This window comes from Electrona antarctica, assembly GCF_951216825.1.
Source record: "Electrona antarctica genome assembly, chromosome: 5".
NCBI classification, from domain to species: Eukaryota; Metazoa; Chordata; class Actinopteri; order Myctophiformes; family Myctophidae; genus Electrona; species Electrona antarctica.
Genome location: NC_136810.1, coordinates 49,593,930 through 49,611,371, shown reverse-complemented (window position 1 = coordinate 49,611,371; position 17,442 = coordinate 49,593,930). Strand labels below are relative to the sequence as shown.

At 44.3% G+C, this 17,442-nt stretch overlaps 1 protein-coding gene across 2 annotated transcripts in view; it reads left to right on the top strand.

Moving 5' to 3' along the window:
* hipk3a (homeodomain interacting protein kinase 3a) overlaps positions 1-17,442 on the top strand; it is a 49,809-nt gene that overhangs the window by 18,426 nt on the left and 13,941 nt on the right. The window contains exons 5-13 of one of the 2 annotated variants that reach the window (XM_079500655.1): positions 505-628; positions 6,418-6,537; positions 9,037-9,123; positions 10,001-10,185; positions 11,610-11,757; positions 13,586-13,709; positions 14,748-14,842; positions 15,709-15,848; positions 16,197-16,367. In XM_079500655.1, the coding sequence (XP_079356781.1) occupies positions 505-628; positions 6,418-6,537; positions 9,037-9,123; positions 10,001-10,185; positions 11,610-11,757; positions 13,586-13,709; positions 14,748-14,842; positions 15,709-15,848; positions 16,197-16,367 (1,194 nt within the window). Of the gene's footprint in view, positions 1-504; positions 629-6,417; positions 6,538-9,036; positions 9,124-10,000; positions 10,186-11,609; positions 11,770-13,585; positions 13,710-14,747; positions 14,843-15,708; positions 15,849-16,196; positions 16,368-17,442 lie in introns of both variants that reach the window. The other variant, XM_079500654.1, reaches the window with a different exon arrangement.

The window sequence follows — 17,442 nt, the reverse complement described above, 5'->3', positions numbered from 1 at the left end:
CCACCGCCTTTTAGAGCAGTGGTTCTCAACCCGTGGGTCGCGACCCCTCGGGTCGCCAAATTATTTCGGGGGTCCCCAAATTTTCCAAAAAACCCCCACCCCCCTTCTTTTTTTCTTTTTTTTTTAATGCAACTGAATGGCTGGAAAATGGAAATGAAGAGTTTACATATAGTACACATAGTACATGCATACACCTTCCCTAATGATTATATCTGGTTTCGGTTTTTATTTATGGTGTATTGTCTCTATTATTAAGGTTATTGTAGCAGTGAATTTATATTGGGGGTCGGGCGGGGCGGGGGTCCCGATACATTGCCAAAGCATTTCCGGGGGTCCCCGGCCAAAAACGTTGAGAACCCCTGTTTTAGAGCACCAGGGACCCAAGCCGTCCTATTCTGGAACACATGATTGCTCTGCCTTGGATGGGTGACTGTCTTTTATTTCGTGTTAATTTGCTGCTTCAATTAATCCGTCTTTGAATCTCTCCACTTTTGCTTTGTGCAGGGCTCCTGAGATCATCTTGGGTCTGCCTTTCTCCGAGGCCATAGACATGTGGTCACTTGGCTGTGTTATAGCTGAACTCTTCCTGGGCTGGCCCCTCTACCCCGGAGCACTGGAATATGACCAGGTATTCATTATTACACCATGAGAGAGACAACCATGCAATGACTGTAGGGGTGCAACACTTAATCGACCAAATCCATGGGCGGGAACCCTTTTTTGTGTTGGCATTACTGTATGTTATGCTTTAGCTATTGAAAAATAGCAGATCTACAAGCTCATAGCGCGCCACCGAGTGGCGCGCTACGAGCTTGTAGGTCTGCTATTTTTGAAAAATCGAAGAACGACTGACATAGAAACATAGCTTTTTCAGAAAACTGTCAGGATGTAGAAGACATTTTTAGAATCTGATCTCGGGTCAAAATGGGTTAATTGAACATAAAATATTGTCAAATGTAAATGAATTGATCAATTCAAAATTAAGTAAGATAAAGGCTTTATTTTAACACTACTACATGGGGAGGTGGTGTGCACTGCAAACTAGTGGCGGAATTCTGTATGTACCTGATGATACGGAGGGCTACGGTTCGATTATAAATCGATTACCGATACAGCACGATGCATCTCGATTCCAATACATGATTTATCCCCTCACTGTGTGACTAATTAACAAAGTGCTTTCTAGTGATCCATAATGAAAACGGATTAGTTTACTTCCATTATTCCATTATATTTTATTGCACTACAAACAAAACATTGAGCAGCTTTCTTTGAAAAAAATAATGAATTATGTACCAAAAATATTTATAATTTGTGAATCAATTTATAATCGTCCATGTCCGCATCGCAATTTTATTTTCCACCCCTACTGCAAACCCATCCAAAATCTGTGCTTTCGATTCTCAAGTCTCGATCATTCGCAATAACGGTGAGTAATTCAATACCGTTAGCAGCGAGTTGATTATGTTGCTAAATCTCCATTAATGCGCTCCGGGGTGCTCTATGGACAGTGTATGTTGTTAATGCGCTCCGGGGTGCTCTATGGACAGTGTATGTTGTTATTGCGCTCCGGGGTGCTCTATGGACAGTGTATGTCTGAAGTCCAACAAATCCTGTATAAAATCAAACTTACAGTAAGGCTAATCTCCACCGAAGCGAAACAGGAAATTGTTCCTGGCGATGTTGTCAGTTATTTTCCCACAGGAGAGTGCGGTCTAAAGTATACTGTACCCCTGGGACCGTGTGTGTGTGTGTGTGTGTGTGTGTGTGTGTGTGTGTGTGTGTGTGTGTGTGTGTGTGTGTGTGTGTGTGTGTGTGTGTGTGTGTGTGTGTGTGTGTGTGTGTGTGTGTGTGTGTGTGTGTGTGTGTGTGTGTGTGTGTGTGTGTGTGTGTGTGTGTGTGTGTGTGTGTGTGTGTGTGTGTGTGTGTGTGTGTGTGTGAGAAAGAAAACAGTGCCTTCATAGACCATGTTAAGATTATCCCCTGCTTATTCTTCTAAATTCATGGGAATTCAGAAGATCCGAAATTGAAATTCTGTTCATTTTTTTCCAAACCCAATCAACTTTGTGCTAATTTCAGAGAGGTGACACATTTGACGCGTACGACAGTAGCTGGCGAGTTTGAACAGTCATGGTTCTGAGGCGGTGGTTGTTGAGAACGTGTTGAGCACAGACTCGTACGTGTGCGTCTCTGGGCCCTGCCAGGACAAACACACATGCGGTACACACCCGTACATACATACGCTCGCACATACTGTACATTGGAGGGATACACTCGTGCATTTGCACACAGTGCAACCAGTGAGCCCCCGAAAGAGCGCTAAACCATGCCAAGGCTCGCTCCAGTTCCACCCTGCACAGCAAAATGTATTTATAAACATAAGCCTGATGGTAGATATGTGCATGTGCTCACAAAAATATGCACGAACGCACGTGTGCGCACGCACGCACGCACGCACTCTCTCACACACACACACACACACACACACACACACACACACACACACACACACACACACTATGGTGAGTGTGCAGTGTGCATCATCAGCAGGTTCTTAGTCCAGTATTCTCTGGCCTTTCTGAGCATTTGTTCAGCGCTGTAACCACACACACACACACACACACAGAGTTGTATTAAAACAAATCACCAATGCTTTCCATCAATCACTCCTGTTTTGCACTCTTAACCTTTTACCAAACAGACATTTCTTTTACTAGACACTCACTAGACACTGGCCTGACTGAGGAAGTGAGAGTTTGTGAGCCTGAGGCAATCAAGAGGGTGGATCTACCACATTCTTCCAGTCATTATAATCGTTCTGATCAAAAGCTCAACTAAGCCTTACTTGTTTGGCTGTGAAGCAGTATATGAAACTAGACTACGGCATGGTATTTAGGCTGGGAAACAGAACCTGCAACCTAAACCTAACCTTTCTGTGGAGACATGTCATAATTTAACTGTAAATCAGTTAGCTTGACACGGTATGCCATGCCTAGTGGGGTTGGACTTCTCCCAGAGAGAGATCTGCTCTCCAGCTGAAAACATCAAGGAAAAAAAAATCTATACCAAAAAGCGGAGATCCGGGAACACTTAATAGTTAAAAATGAGAAACTTTATTAAACCAACATGTTTCGACCTATATCGGTCTTCATCAGGGCTTCTCAGGAATTGAGATATATATATATATACTTGAAAAAAGTCTATAAATCCTTCTAAATGCACATGTTATCTAACTCCTTATATGTGTACTAGGGGCAGAAATCTGTAGGTACCTGACGTTAGGATTCTGATTCAGAGGGCAATGATTTGATTATAAATCGATTACCGATACATCACGTCGATTACCGATACATCTCGATGCATCTCGATTCAAATATGATTTATTTCCCCCTCACTGTGTGACTAATAAAACAGTGGTTGCCGGCCCGATTCCGGCGAGCCGCCCCGTGTCCGAAACGGTTGAGAAATGACAGTTACCGTGTGGGGGTCCCTCTACTGTACTGTCACTGTACTGACCCATAAGAACGCACCCAGGGTGCCGGCCTGATTCCGGCGAGCCGCCCCACATCCGAAACTGTTGAGAAATGACAGAGTTACCGTGTGGGGGTCCCTCTACTGTACCCTCTACTGTACTGTACTGTACTGTACTGGTACACCCGAAATCACCATATATACAGTTAATATGTGCGTGTGTGTTTGTGTGTGTGTTAGGTTGCGCACAGGTGGTGAAAAACAACCATGCTGTTTTCGTGCTCAGACGCACCCACCCACCCAGCCAATCCCACCCACCCACCCACCCACCCACACACATAGCTCCGTAAGGGAGTGGTTGCACCACTCAAAAATTCAGAATATTCCTCTCTCGCCCGGTATCATTGAGGATGCGCTAGGACGCCTACAGACGTCCTATGGACGCGTCGATTGGGACCCCTAGGGCGTGTGGACACGTCCTACGGACGGAAACGGTTCAACAAGTTTAATATATGGAAATAAAGCTGATCAGGTCTATATCGGTCTATCCATTTCAGACCTGCAGCAATTATAATAATTCTGACTGAAGGGACATGTAAATATTTTCGACCCTCTCGGGTAGGGTTTCCGGTTACTGGTGGACTTGCTACCATCTAACGTGCACCCATAACCAGAGACACACCACACCATGCCCTGAGAGCATAGACCACACCTATACAAATAAAACAGGCTTGCCGTTGACTTGTATATTTTATGATGCACCTTTTCTGCAGTCTATGCAAGTGGTTGCAGTATGGGCCCTCAGTGACTTTAATTACATTCATTCACTATGATGTGCAGCGTTGTGATGCACATCATAGTGATACTTAATTGCACATGATTTAAATAGAAAAAAACACCAATATCACCAGAAACGTTTAGATCTTTTCTTTATAATCGTATTTACAAACTAAGAATCACACTTTTAATGTACAGTAGGGTTGACCTACATGCTTTGAAGCATTATTTGTTGCTATAAAACCAATGTTGGAATGCTATGTATTGTTGAGTGGTGCAACCACTCCTATAGACAGCTTTGTGTGTTCCTGGCTGGCTGGCTGGCTGGCTGGCTGGCTGGCTGTGTCCGAGCACGAAAATTGCGTTTGGTTGGTTCTCACCACCAAGTGTCACACACACTAACTGTGTATGATGATTTCGGGTGTGACAGTACAGTACTGTAGAGGGACCCCCTGGGGACCCCCACACGGTGTCATTTCTCAACCGTTTCGGACGCGGGCCGTCTCGCCGGAACCGGGTCGGCACCCTGGGCGCGTTCATGTGGGTCTGGAACTTCCGGGGACCCCCACACGGAGTTCACCACTCGCTTCACACGGGGGTGATTTCTTTTCACCAATCACCCCCCAAAATATCCCAGGAAATAACTCAACATTATTCATAAATGCATCAACATTAATAAATAATAATTTCTTCTCAGACCAGGGCATTTTTAAACTAACTAATCCTCAGATCCTGTCTCCTACACAGAAACGTCTAGTACCAAAACGGCAATGTGACATAGACAGGCTCACAGCTATAGAGCCATTTCCATTTGTGTTTTGTTATATTATTGCACATTTCATTTCCGCGAAGAGGAAAAAAACTATTGTGATGTTTTCACTATAGCCTCTGCAGAGCCTATAGAGGTCTTATCTTTTCAAGGTTGGAGAAGAACGAGAGTAGAATAGCACTCCGTTGTTAAAGCACGTAAACACACATTAAAACGTCTGTGTAAGCCACCGGCTACATCTGCCTTATAACGTCTGTGTAAGCCACCGGCTACATCTGCCTTACCTGGCCCTGGCACCAGTGTTGGTTTTGGCAGCAAATTTTGATTTTAGTTTTAGTTGTGGTCTCTTGAATAGTCACTTAGTTTTAGTCACATTTTAGTCACCCGGAATCTTCGTTATTCTAGTTAGACTAACACTGAAACTAAATATCATAAGATTTTAGTCGACTAAATCTACAGTTGATTTAGTCGACTAAAATGTATTTTGGTGGAATTTTTGTATGTTTTGAAATAATTCAAAACTAAATGTAAGAAACAAAAAAATAACCTGACCCATAGAAATGTGTCCGACTCACACATGGGTCCCGACCCACTGTTTGGGAACCAGTGTGTGTATACAGTATGTACGGTATTCATGTACAGTATATGCAGTCTTGGCAGAGTACTAAAGGTTGAAGTGCAGGCAGGGATATAACCCTGGCCTGCACAATGCATAGCCACGTGTACACTAGCTTACAGACTGCCATTTGGCTGAAATCCAAAAAACAAACGTAAACCATTTACATTGTGCGTTTCCTTTGTGTTCTTCATGGAAGAACTTTACCCGAGGGTTTCTCCTCAACCTTTGACGGAAAAAACGGTGTTCCCTTCCTCCTCATGGTTAATTAACCACAAACATGCCGATATAGTAATGGGGATGTTGTCGTCTCTGATTTTGGTTGGTTCATCTGAACCACAACCACAGTGCACGTTGAAATGTACTTAGGAATCAAATCAAATAAAACTCAGTTTGAGCTTTTCTCTGAATATAACTTCAGTGCAGCAAGAGAACGGACACACACCTCCCTCTCTTATTACCCCTCCCCACTTATCGCCCCGTCCTGCCTCCATCTCGTCTCGGTAGGGCTGTCACCATTACAGATTTAAGTTGACGATTAATTGTCACACAAATAATGGCGATGATTAACGATTTAATTGTGGGTTTTTTTTGCATTGAACATTGGAACGTTACAATTTGTATTTCTGTTTGCCTTTTAGGCTTCGTAATCACAAATTGCACTGGGCAGATAACTTGAATATACAAAAATCACTTATCTGCTATTTTTGAAAGATGTTAGAAAATGTATGGACATTTTTCCAATTCTTTCTCTCCCTCTCTTCCCCCGTCCATGTGTGGTCAGATCCGCTACATCTCTCAGACTCAGGGTCTGCCTGGAGAGCAGCTGCTCAGCAAGGGAACAAAGACCAGTCGCTTCTTCTGCAAGGAGTCTGACTCTCCCTACGCCTCCTGGAGACTCAAGGTATGTGGACATAATTACAGCAACATGGGAAATGCGCATGCACGCACACGCGCACTAGGGCTGACCTTCGATCACGCTTTTGATGATCGACGCTTCGAAACGAATAGCGATCGATCGTCGACGCTTCGTCATCCGACGGGGGGGGGGGGGGGGGGGGTTGCGCGGCGAGCAGTGACGCACAATGAATTAACGCCAGGGCTCCACCGGACGCGGTGCGTCTCCGTCGCGTAGGTCAAAAAAGCACCGGTTCAATTTTAATGCACGCGTTAATGTCACGCAACGCGGGCAGTGGAGCCACCCTTCATTGATTAAAAAGGGAACATTCCCTGACGGTGACGGAGACGCGACGCTGACGCGCCCGGTGGAGCCCCGGTGTAAAATAAATAAAACAACGATATAGCAGAGAGAAACACATGCTTGGATTGGTCTCAATTATTTTATTTAACAATAAGCAACAATTGTTGCTTTGACCCAATAAACATCCGACCGTAACAAGTCAACATTAAATAAAACTGCCTGACACAGGCATTACCTCTCAAATAAAAAATATATAATCCAAAGCAGCACAGGACGAACAGCATTTTGCATTTATAATTGAAATAAACTCAGAGGCTTCGTGGAAACAGCACACGCAAGTGTAAAGGAAAGGCATTTTCCTGATCTTGCCGTAAAATTAAGTGAAATAAAACGTCATTTAATCGAGGCTTTATGACAGCAGCGAGGTGCTGCCAAATGCCAGTCAGTTGCGCAAATATATAGGTCAGATCAATTAGCCGAGCGGAGCAGCTTCTCACTGACCAGCTCTTCTTAAAGTTTACTTAGCCTACTTTAATAATATGACATAGTGTTGGATCTCCATCCTCCAGACAAACAAACCTTGGATTATAATTGGATTATGCCTATAATTCTTCTTTTTTCAAACCAGCACGAGCCACAACAAGGTAAGAAACTATATAATGATTCACTGTTCGCACAGCACCCAGGCAGGTATTCTTAATCGCGTCGCATTCCCATCAAAGTAGCACACTAACTTTGTGATCAACCTTCTTCATTTGCTTATTGTATTTGTAAAAAGCAACACTGTATTAAGACATGGCAGTATAATATTGGTAGAGAGAGAGAGAGAGAGGAGCCGTTCCTTTTCAACTAATAAAAACAATGCCGTCTGCGACTCCGTGAGGCCCTGTGCGGCCGCAACTAACAAACAAACTTCGGGAGAGAACGCACTTTTCATGGCCACGGACAATAAAACTAACGAGAGCACTCAGCACAGAGCAGCAGTCTACTGCGGAGAGAGGAAAATGACAAAACCAAATGAGAGCTGTTTCGGTTTGTGACATGACGTGCTGCGAGCTCGCAGATCTACGCTTCATGCAACAAATGCATCGTTCTATTAAAGGGTAGATCGCTACCGTTTAGGGGCTGGGAGCAGCCCCCAAACGGGAGCGGATCTACCGTTTATAGAACGAACGTACCGATATGCTGTGAGCTTAGCCTGTTGCTAACGTGACCCCCCTCCTCTCTCTCTCTCTCTGCATCTCTCTCTCTCTGCCTCTCTCTCTCTAACGCGACTCTCTCTCTCTCTCTCTCTCTCTCTCTCCCCCGTTGAAGTTGCAATAGTTGGATCACTGCAGTGCATTTAGCTCCCCTCTTGTATTTTAAAATGTAACCAAACTTTTCCACCCGTTCCACCCACGGCGCAAATTTATGTTAGTCGCAAACTACAGCAAGCCGCCTTTGTTTTAAATTGTCCCCCATTCGCACGTCGGCAAAGCCGTTCACACCTATGGCTGGAGATGCGCGTTTTCAATACCGGCGGCCTCGTCTCACCGTGCTGCGCGCATCACGTGATTAAATAAAATGTGGTATCGGATTGGTGCGGGGCGTACTTGAGTGAGGGGGGAGGGGGGAGAGGGGAGGAGGCGTTGCGAGGTCTGCGAGGCGCCAGCATGCAGTATGGCTCGCGGACCAAATGGGGCCGGCTCGCGGACCAAAAGCGGCCGCTTTTTTTTTTAATGACTATTCGATTTTTTATTTCAAGATCGATTCCCGTGCATATCGATCGATCGTCGATTAATCGATTTTTTTGGGTCAGCCCTAACGCGCACGCACACACACACACACACACACACACACACACACACACACACACACACACACACACACCCTCTACTGTTAGGCCTGTTTACATTTCACAGTCCCTTGTAATTTTCATTCCGTATGATTTAACATGCAACTGGTGCCATAATAGGCCACCACCATACCCCACACACACACACACACACACACACACACACACACACACACAGTATTGTAACAAAGTGTATAAAGTAGCACAAAACTGAGAAAAGTCCAAGAAAATCCACTGTTCAAGTGCAATATCATAGATGCATGATCTTTCCAAGAGTAATCGTGTTAAATAATCGTGATCTCCATATTGATGTCTCGATAGTAATTTTAGATAAAAACATAACCTGAACGTCTGTGCTGTCCATGCAGTCAACAGAAGACCATGAGAAGGAGACGGGGCTGAAATCCAAAGAGGCCAGAAAGTACATCTTCAGTTGTCTGGAGGACATTGCCCATGTGAGTAGCCTACAGCAGGGGTTCCCAAACTTTTTTGGACCAGGTACGCCTTTTGGGGCAGACATTTTTCCAGGTACCCCCTCATCTGAAGCGGCTGCAGAAACCTTTCAAGTGTCCTGAGTCTTTTTGTTGTTTCTGCAGCATGCGTCCTGCTGTTACTGTTTGGGGTCACGACAGGTTGACTGATGTTTTTTTTTTTTTTAAGTTATTTTGGGTACCCCCTGGCTATGCGTCGCGTACCGCGGACCCCACTTTGGGAACCGCTAGCCTACAGTACGGCCAGTAGTTGAGTGCAGAACATGGACTGCTACGTATATCATGGTATAATTAACCCATTCAGGACGGGGACCCCTTTTGGTGTTGTAAGTATTATGTTATACTTTAGCTATTGAAAAATAGCAGATCTACAAGCTCATAGCGTGGCACCGAGTCCGCACGATACGATATTTTTTGAAAAACCTGTGAAAATGTGGCGCAAATCTTTGAATATATATATTAATTCAGAGCGAACCTTTTTAACTCAAATCTTTGCTTCTGGGTGGGGTCCCTGGAACAACATCATTTTCAGATGGGGATCCTCAGCCAAAGATAATTCTGGGGGTCCTTGACATGAAATAGTTTGAGAACCACTGAGTATTTATGTTAGTGTTTTATTTTGACAGAAAATTTTCTTTTAGTCGATGTCTTTTGAATTTTCATTTAGTTTGTCATATTGTACTCAACCGAAATGTTTTAGTGTGAGTCTACAGTTGTTTTGTCGACTAAAATATAATTTGGCCAGGCCACAAGCTCTTTATTTAGTTTTAGTCTGCCAACTCAACACTGGTATGTACTGTATGTATCTCTGAGTTGATGTCTCTCTCTCTCTCTCTCTCAGGTGAACTTGGTGCTGAGTCCGGACAGCGGTGACGTGCAGGTGGAGAAGGCCGACAGGAGGGAGTTTGTCTCTCTGCTAAAGACCATGCTGCTGCTGGACGCAGAGGACAGGACCGTCCCGTCCGACGTCCTCGCCCATCCCTTCCTCACCATGACTCACCTGCTGGACTACCCACACAGTAACCAGTAAGTCACAGACACACTAGCCTGGCCCAGCCAGCGTGCTTTCTGGTATAGAGGGGCGGGTAGCGCATGTATAATATTAGTTCACCGATCTGGGCCCAAGGCCCCGTCTGAATAAGGGCCTTTCTCGGCCCCACCTCTCCCCCTGTGTTTTAGGATCCAAGATGGCCGCAGCACCAGGAGGGGGTGGCCTTACTGGGCTGCGTTCACAAATTCAAGACACCTGTCTTGCGTTTGTCTTGTGTCTGTGTTTAATGGCCACTCCAATGCATTTCCAATGGAACCCCATATGGTTTGACCAAACATTTTGTTTGATGGGGGGGAGGGGGGGCAGAACACATCCATCAAAGCTGTGTTCAGACACAAGGCAAGTGTCTTGAATGCAGCCCAGTAAGGTCATATGTCGACCCCGCCCGCTCACCTCTGCCCCACCCCGTCCTGGTGCTGCGGCCATCTTGGATCCTAAAACACAGGGAGAGAGGTGGGGCCGAGAAAGGCCCTTAATACTATTCTGTCCATATCGGGTTGCAACTCAAACGAGGCTGAGTCGACTCTAGCGAACTTGGCAACGCTCGACACGGCTCGCTAGAGACGGCGCCCCTCCGGTGTGGTCTACAACTCTACTTTATTGACCAAAAAACTAGTCCGCGGTTGTTGGAAAGATAGTTGCGGTAGCGGGATGCGAATCCGGGCAGCGGGATCCGTAGTCTAGTGATTAGACCATTATGCTAGCGAGTTAGCTCCATGAGTTGGTTTGGAATTTGTATTTGAGGGTGAGAATGTGCTCTGCGGCCTCCGCCCCGTGGGTGCCTAAGGCCTCATTCACACGTACCAAACGCCAATCAAGCAATGTTTGGTCGTTTTTTTGGGCCACCACAATGCTTTTCCAATGGGAGTCACATGGTTTGATCAAACATTTGTGTTTGATCGCTGATTGCTGATTTCTCCCCCCTTATCAAACAAAAATGTTTGGTCAAACCATGTGACTCATTGAAAATTAATTGGAGCAGCAATCAAAAAGCAATCAGGCATCACACACGGACCGAACATTTGTTGTGTAGGTGTGAACTAGGCCTAATACTTCTTACTAGTAGTACTATTAGTAGGAGGGGGGCCAATCAGAAGCAGGCGGGGCGTTACCATGGTTCGAGACAGACGTAGTCTAGAATTGGGCGTCCGGGAGCGCTGAGCAAGGCGTTGCCTAGCAACAGGCGCTGTATACCATTAAAAGGGACCTAAAGACGTCCTGGGCCTCCTACGGGTGTAAGGGGACGTCCTGGGCAAAATAAGAACTCTATAAGCTCAGTACGAATCGCAATGTAACACTTATCAGAGTACTACGACATCCCAGATGATATCTAGTCTCGCATCACGAGTCACGACGTGGATATGCTGCTCACTTTGTTCATGTGTGATTCCTCCTCCAGTGTGCAGTCGTGCTTCCACATCATGGACATGTGCCACAACCGGCCCAGCAGCTCCCTGTACGACGCCGTGAACCACAACACAGTGCAGTTCTCCAGACCTGCCCCTCCCACGTCCACTGCCCTTCCTCTGGGCTACAGCACCATGCCGGTACACTCGTGTGTGTGTGTGTGTGTGTGTGTGTGTGTGTGTGTGTGTGTGTGTGTGTGTGTGTGTGTGTGTGTGTGGTGTGGGTGTGGGCGGGCCCCCCCCCCCCCCCCCAGACCTACAAGCTTGTAGCGCGCCACTTGGTGGCGCACTATGAGCTTGTAGATCTGCTATTTTTCAATAGCTAAAGCATAACATAATGCTAACACCAAAAGGGGTTCCTGCCCAAAATGGGTTAAAGTCATGCTACACTGATGCTGTACAGCAGTGTTTTCCAGTACCAACATACAAAAAAATCTATAAATAAAAAGATAGATTTTTGACAATTGTGAATCGATTCATAATCGTCCATGTCTGCATCGCGATTGATCTATCAATCGATTTTATTTTTCCACCCCTAATGCAATCTGGATCGGATGTTTGGCAGCCTATAAACGTGGTGGGCCGAGGTCACCCAGTCCTTTTTTTTTTTAACCAGCTGCTGTGTAAGCACAGCTGGTCAATATTCTCTCTGTGGTGCTTTCACGCCCACTTGCTGTAGTTGAGACCTATGTTTCTCATTGGCTGTGCTGACAACCTATCGTCCTGATTGGCTGCCTCGTTTCTAGGCAACCACACACTTTTTGCCTCTAGTCGACCTCTCAGCCATGCAGGATATAAGGCAGCAGCTGGTAATTAATTGATGTCATCAATACTTGTTTCTTCCACATCAAATGTCTTCGCTGAAATTAGCTGATTTGCAAGCTCACAGTTATTGTGACACGTTATGAGATTGACATTGTAGATTTAGCTATTTCCCAGAATGTTCGCCTATTAGAACATGTCCAGAATAGTGGCACTACGGTTCATGTGATTACATTTTGTCCCCTGACTTTAGACAATTGGTTCATTTCGATGTGGACTGGGGAATGAAACATTATACTGTATCCCGCCCTCCCCAGTGGGATATTTTCTTGTCTCTGTGATACAAAATGGACCAAAGAAGCTAAAATATATGCTAGTATGTTCAAGAACATTTACAACAATTTAAGAGCACGCGACAAAAGTGTATAAACGTGCTTTGATGAGAGAATGGTTTAAATCCCCACTGCTCCAGGCCATCCCAGTTAATTTGGGAAGACATTATGTCATTAAATGTTGGCCTCTGGACACCCTCGTGTCCAGTACACAGAATGTATTGACACGTATCTATAAATATGCTTGGCTATATTATTTAATCTTGGCTTATGTAATGGGTATGTGCAACTTTTGCCAACTTTTGTGGTTCAAGCAAGGTTGCCATCTTCTGGAAAGAAGGTGGTACTGCTGCATCATGGTGGAATAGAATAGTAGCATTACTAGCATAGTCCCCACTCCTTGGGGTGTCACTGTATTTGTATACACACACACACACACACACACACACACACACACAAAATTCATCCTCTGCATTTACCCATCCTGTAACAATTAGGAGTAGTGCGCAGCCCTTCTACGGCGTTGGGGAGCAATGACCATGACAAACGGTGATGACTCAGTCATCTTACCACTTTTTTAAAAAACTTTTCTTTCCCCTACACCCTGAAAGTATACATAATCGATTGATCATCATTAAAATAAACATGCTCTGAAAACGCCCACCCATTTGACCACTTGACGTGGCAACCGAGCGGCTGCCCTGTTGATTGGTCAGATGGGTGGGCCCCTGATCCAGTAAGTAAAGGTTGGGAGGAACCACTGCCCTGCACTTTCTTACTGCACTCCGTCATGTTCTTTCATTATATGAACTTGCACCCTTTTCCCTTGTTCACTCTCCCCCACCCCCCCCCCCCGGCCCTCTTCCCCCATGCAGGCGATGACCCAGTCGGCACAGTCAGTGATGCATCCTGGGTTAGCTCTGTCAACTGGAAGTGGTCAGTTTGGCTGCAGTGACGCATTCCCACCCGCCCTCATCCTCTGTCCACCCAGCATGCAAGGTATGAACTTAAGTCCACTTCCTGCTTTGTTTGATTGAATGCTTTCTTAGACAGAAATGTAAACAGCCCGTCAGACACTTCAGTCTAAAAGGGTCCTATGTATTCAATTCATGAACATGGCGTGAAAAATAACAAAATTCAATATCACAATCACAAAATATAACCCTAACTATATGTGGAAGAAAAAAGCAGGGGGTGTACAGGGAGTACAGGGATCACCGGTCAAGAGGAGTAGAAGTGATTATATTATTGGCCTGTTTTAAAGGAAGCCAGTGAGGAGTAGAAGTGATTATATTATTGGCCTGTTTTAAAGGAAGCCAGTGTCATGTGCATTTTCGAGGGAACGGGTCAGGGCATTCCACACTTGGGTGGCAGTGCTGTAGAAGGATCATTTTCCCATGTTTGTTTTATAACTGGGTGATACCAGATCGTTGTTCTCGCTCCCTCTAGTATTACGTGGCTGATTATTTTTGATAATTTAGTCAGGGCATTGAGGGCAAAGCCACGTTTACAACTTCGTTCAACCACTTGACTTAAGCCCTGTTTACTTTGTCCTCCAGCGATATCCAGTAAATAGATGATGATCTCCGAGCTCGATGTGACTCATTGTGAATGAATTAATACTTTATTGCAAATGGAAACAGAGTACAGTTGGTCTAAAGGGATAGCACAAAAAAAAAGTCCTGCGGTCCTGTTTCCATTCGGGTCCTATGGAGCTTGTAAATTTGAATTTGGGAGAATTTCTTTGAATTTGTGCTGATATTGACATTTCCGAAATGGGGACACACACCAGGCTGAACACCAGGCTGAAAGAACACAACATACTCTTAATTAATGTTGTTATAAATCCAAATCCATCTCGGCCACAAATAGCTAGTTTCTGTTGTTTCTAGAGTTGAATACCTTTTGTTCTAACATAAAAAAGATGGTAAAACATTGCAGAACATGTTGTGCCTTATCCGCAAAGCTGCATCTCTCCTACTGCTGATCACAGAAATGGAAGACGCTGAATAAATGACCACTCTTGTCTGTTTTTAGGCAACCTTAACCAGCCAACAGGGTACTCCGTTCCCATGGTAACCCAGGCCCCTCCCATACAGCCCCTACCAATGAGGCCTGGAGTCATGGCACAGGTAAAACACAACCGTTTTATTACCTCGTACAACCGCGTCACGCATGAATATCAGATCCACACGGCAAGCTCGCAACACATTATGATGCGCTGTGAGCTTGTAGATTTTCGGTATTGAAAAGACGTGAAAATACGATTATTTTATTTGAATTGAAAAAAGTAAATTGTTATAATTGATTAAATCGATTAACCTCTGTACTTCTAAATCAGTGGTTCCCAAACCTTTTAGTTCAAACGTCACTAGTTTGGGTCACGAAAAAAAGAACAGATCTACAAATAGCAGATCGACAAGCTCACAACGTGTCCCTTGGCACCGCGTTGTGAGCTTGTAGATCGGCTATTTTCACTATTTCTTAAACATTTGCTTTATTTCTTAGATTTTTCTTTGATTTCTTCATGAATTACTAAAAGAAAATAAATCATTCCATTTGTTTTGAATTCATTAAATTTTTTTGCTTTTTTGGGGGGAATGTTTTGGGAAAATGTTTTGAAATAATAATAATTAAAAACGAATATATAGGAAAATAAAAAATGTAGGGACCCACAAATCGGTCGCGACCCAGTGTTTGGGAAATGTTGCTCTAAATCCTTTGTGTTAATTCATCCATTTGAGTGTTTGTATAATGAACAGTTTGACTGTGTATTAACCCATTTTGGGCGGGAACCCCTTTTGGTGTTAGCATTATGTTATGCTTTAGCTATTGAAAAATAGCAGATCTACAAGCTCATAGCGCGCCACCGAGTGGCGTGCTACGAGCTTGTAGGTCTGCTATTTTTGAAAAATCGAAGAACCACTGACATAGAAACATAGCTTTTTCAGAAAACTATCTCAGGTCAAAATGGGTTAACTCCTGTGTTGTGTAACAGGCCTGGTCGAGCCGAGGGCAGCAGCTTCTCGTCCCCGCAACCTGGCAACAGATGACTGCGGTGGGCCCTCCTCCCTCTCACCCCCCGCCCCCACCCCCCTCCTCCCTAACCAACGACACCCAGAGGATCAGCGACTGGGGGTGAGTCACCCGGCCGTCGAAATCATGGAAATTCCCCTGCTTTTAGGATTTTCCCCTTGGCATGGAGTTTCTCTGTGGTCATGGAGGGTTTTTTTTTTTTTGTAATATAGGGGAAAGTTAAAAGAAAAAGCAACCGTCACAATACGTTGTATTATGTATTGTGTTAATCCTAGAATGGATACAGGCTGGTTAAAAAAACTGAAAAGTAAAAAAAAAAATGTGCTCATGGAAACATAATTGTATTTTATGATGAAAGATTGCAGAATTTTGCCATTACAGACATTTAAAAATGTTCTATCCAAACAAAGTACAACATTCTTCAATTTGGTGCATTTTTGCCTGTTGCAGGAAATTGCATCCTCATAGCGGCCACTACAACTCTGTGATGCAGCAGCCTCTCTTGACCAATCACATGTCGGCCATGAATGCCCCTCAACCAATCAACATTGGCATAGCTCACGTCGTGTGGCCCCAGCCAGCCAATAAAAGGAACATTAAGGAGCGGCATGCCCACAACAGGTGAGTCTTTTAAACTTGAAGGAACAGATAGCAGGGAATATTTTTGGGAATTGTCCAGTTAACGAAGAAAACTGTTTATACTGTACTGCTGTTTAAACCGCTGTTAAAACTGCTGTTTAACCCATTTTGACCTGAGATCAGATTCTAAAAATGTCTTCTACATCCTGACAGTTTTCTGAAAAAGCTATTTTTCTATGTCAGTCGTTCTTCGATTTTCCAAAAATAGCAGACCTACAAGCCCGTAGCGCGCCACTCGGTGGCGCGCTATGAGCTTGTAGATCTGCTATTTTTCAATAGCTAAAGCATAACATAATGCTAACACCAAAAGGGGTTCCCGCCCAAAATGGGTTAAACTGTACTCTCCAGTATCAAATGAGTAAGGCAGCCACCAGAAGTGCAAAAGAACATTTTTTTTGGGGTACTCGATGTCTCAAAACAGAAGCACAAATAGAAGACTCAAATGGAAAAGCTGGAAGTATTTCCTCTTCTATTTGTGCCTTCTCTTTGGACACAACAACCCTAACAGCCCAATTATTGTTGCTGTCGGGCAGAAGCCTTGCCCTGTGGGGTTTTTTTATGTCACAAAAGTTGCAAAAATAGCACATTCTACCAGCTAACATATCAATCTCTCGTATCACATTGTGACTAGGGTTGGGATTCGTTAGGATTTTAACGGTTCCCGTTCCTAACGGTTCCCTTAACGGATCCTAATATTATTTTTTCCCCCTTTTTTCTGACATAGATTATGCTTATATTATAACTAACCTAACCAAGTACATAATAAACACAAATTCATTAATTCAATTATTGAAAATGCACTTTACAATTATGAGGTGGCACTATTATTTAAACTTCACCACCACCACCAGCAGCTAGCCACCACAACAATATCATTGTTGCAATTTGTACTGTATATTGCAATTTGTAGCTTACTGTATATTAAATATACAGTACACATTGCAATAATGATATTGTTGTGGTGACAAATGTTGTCTTTAATGTTCAGATTAATGTAATATGAAGGACCCCTTACCCTAATGGAAACAAGCCATAGTGCTTTCTTGGATTATAAAAT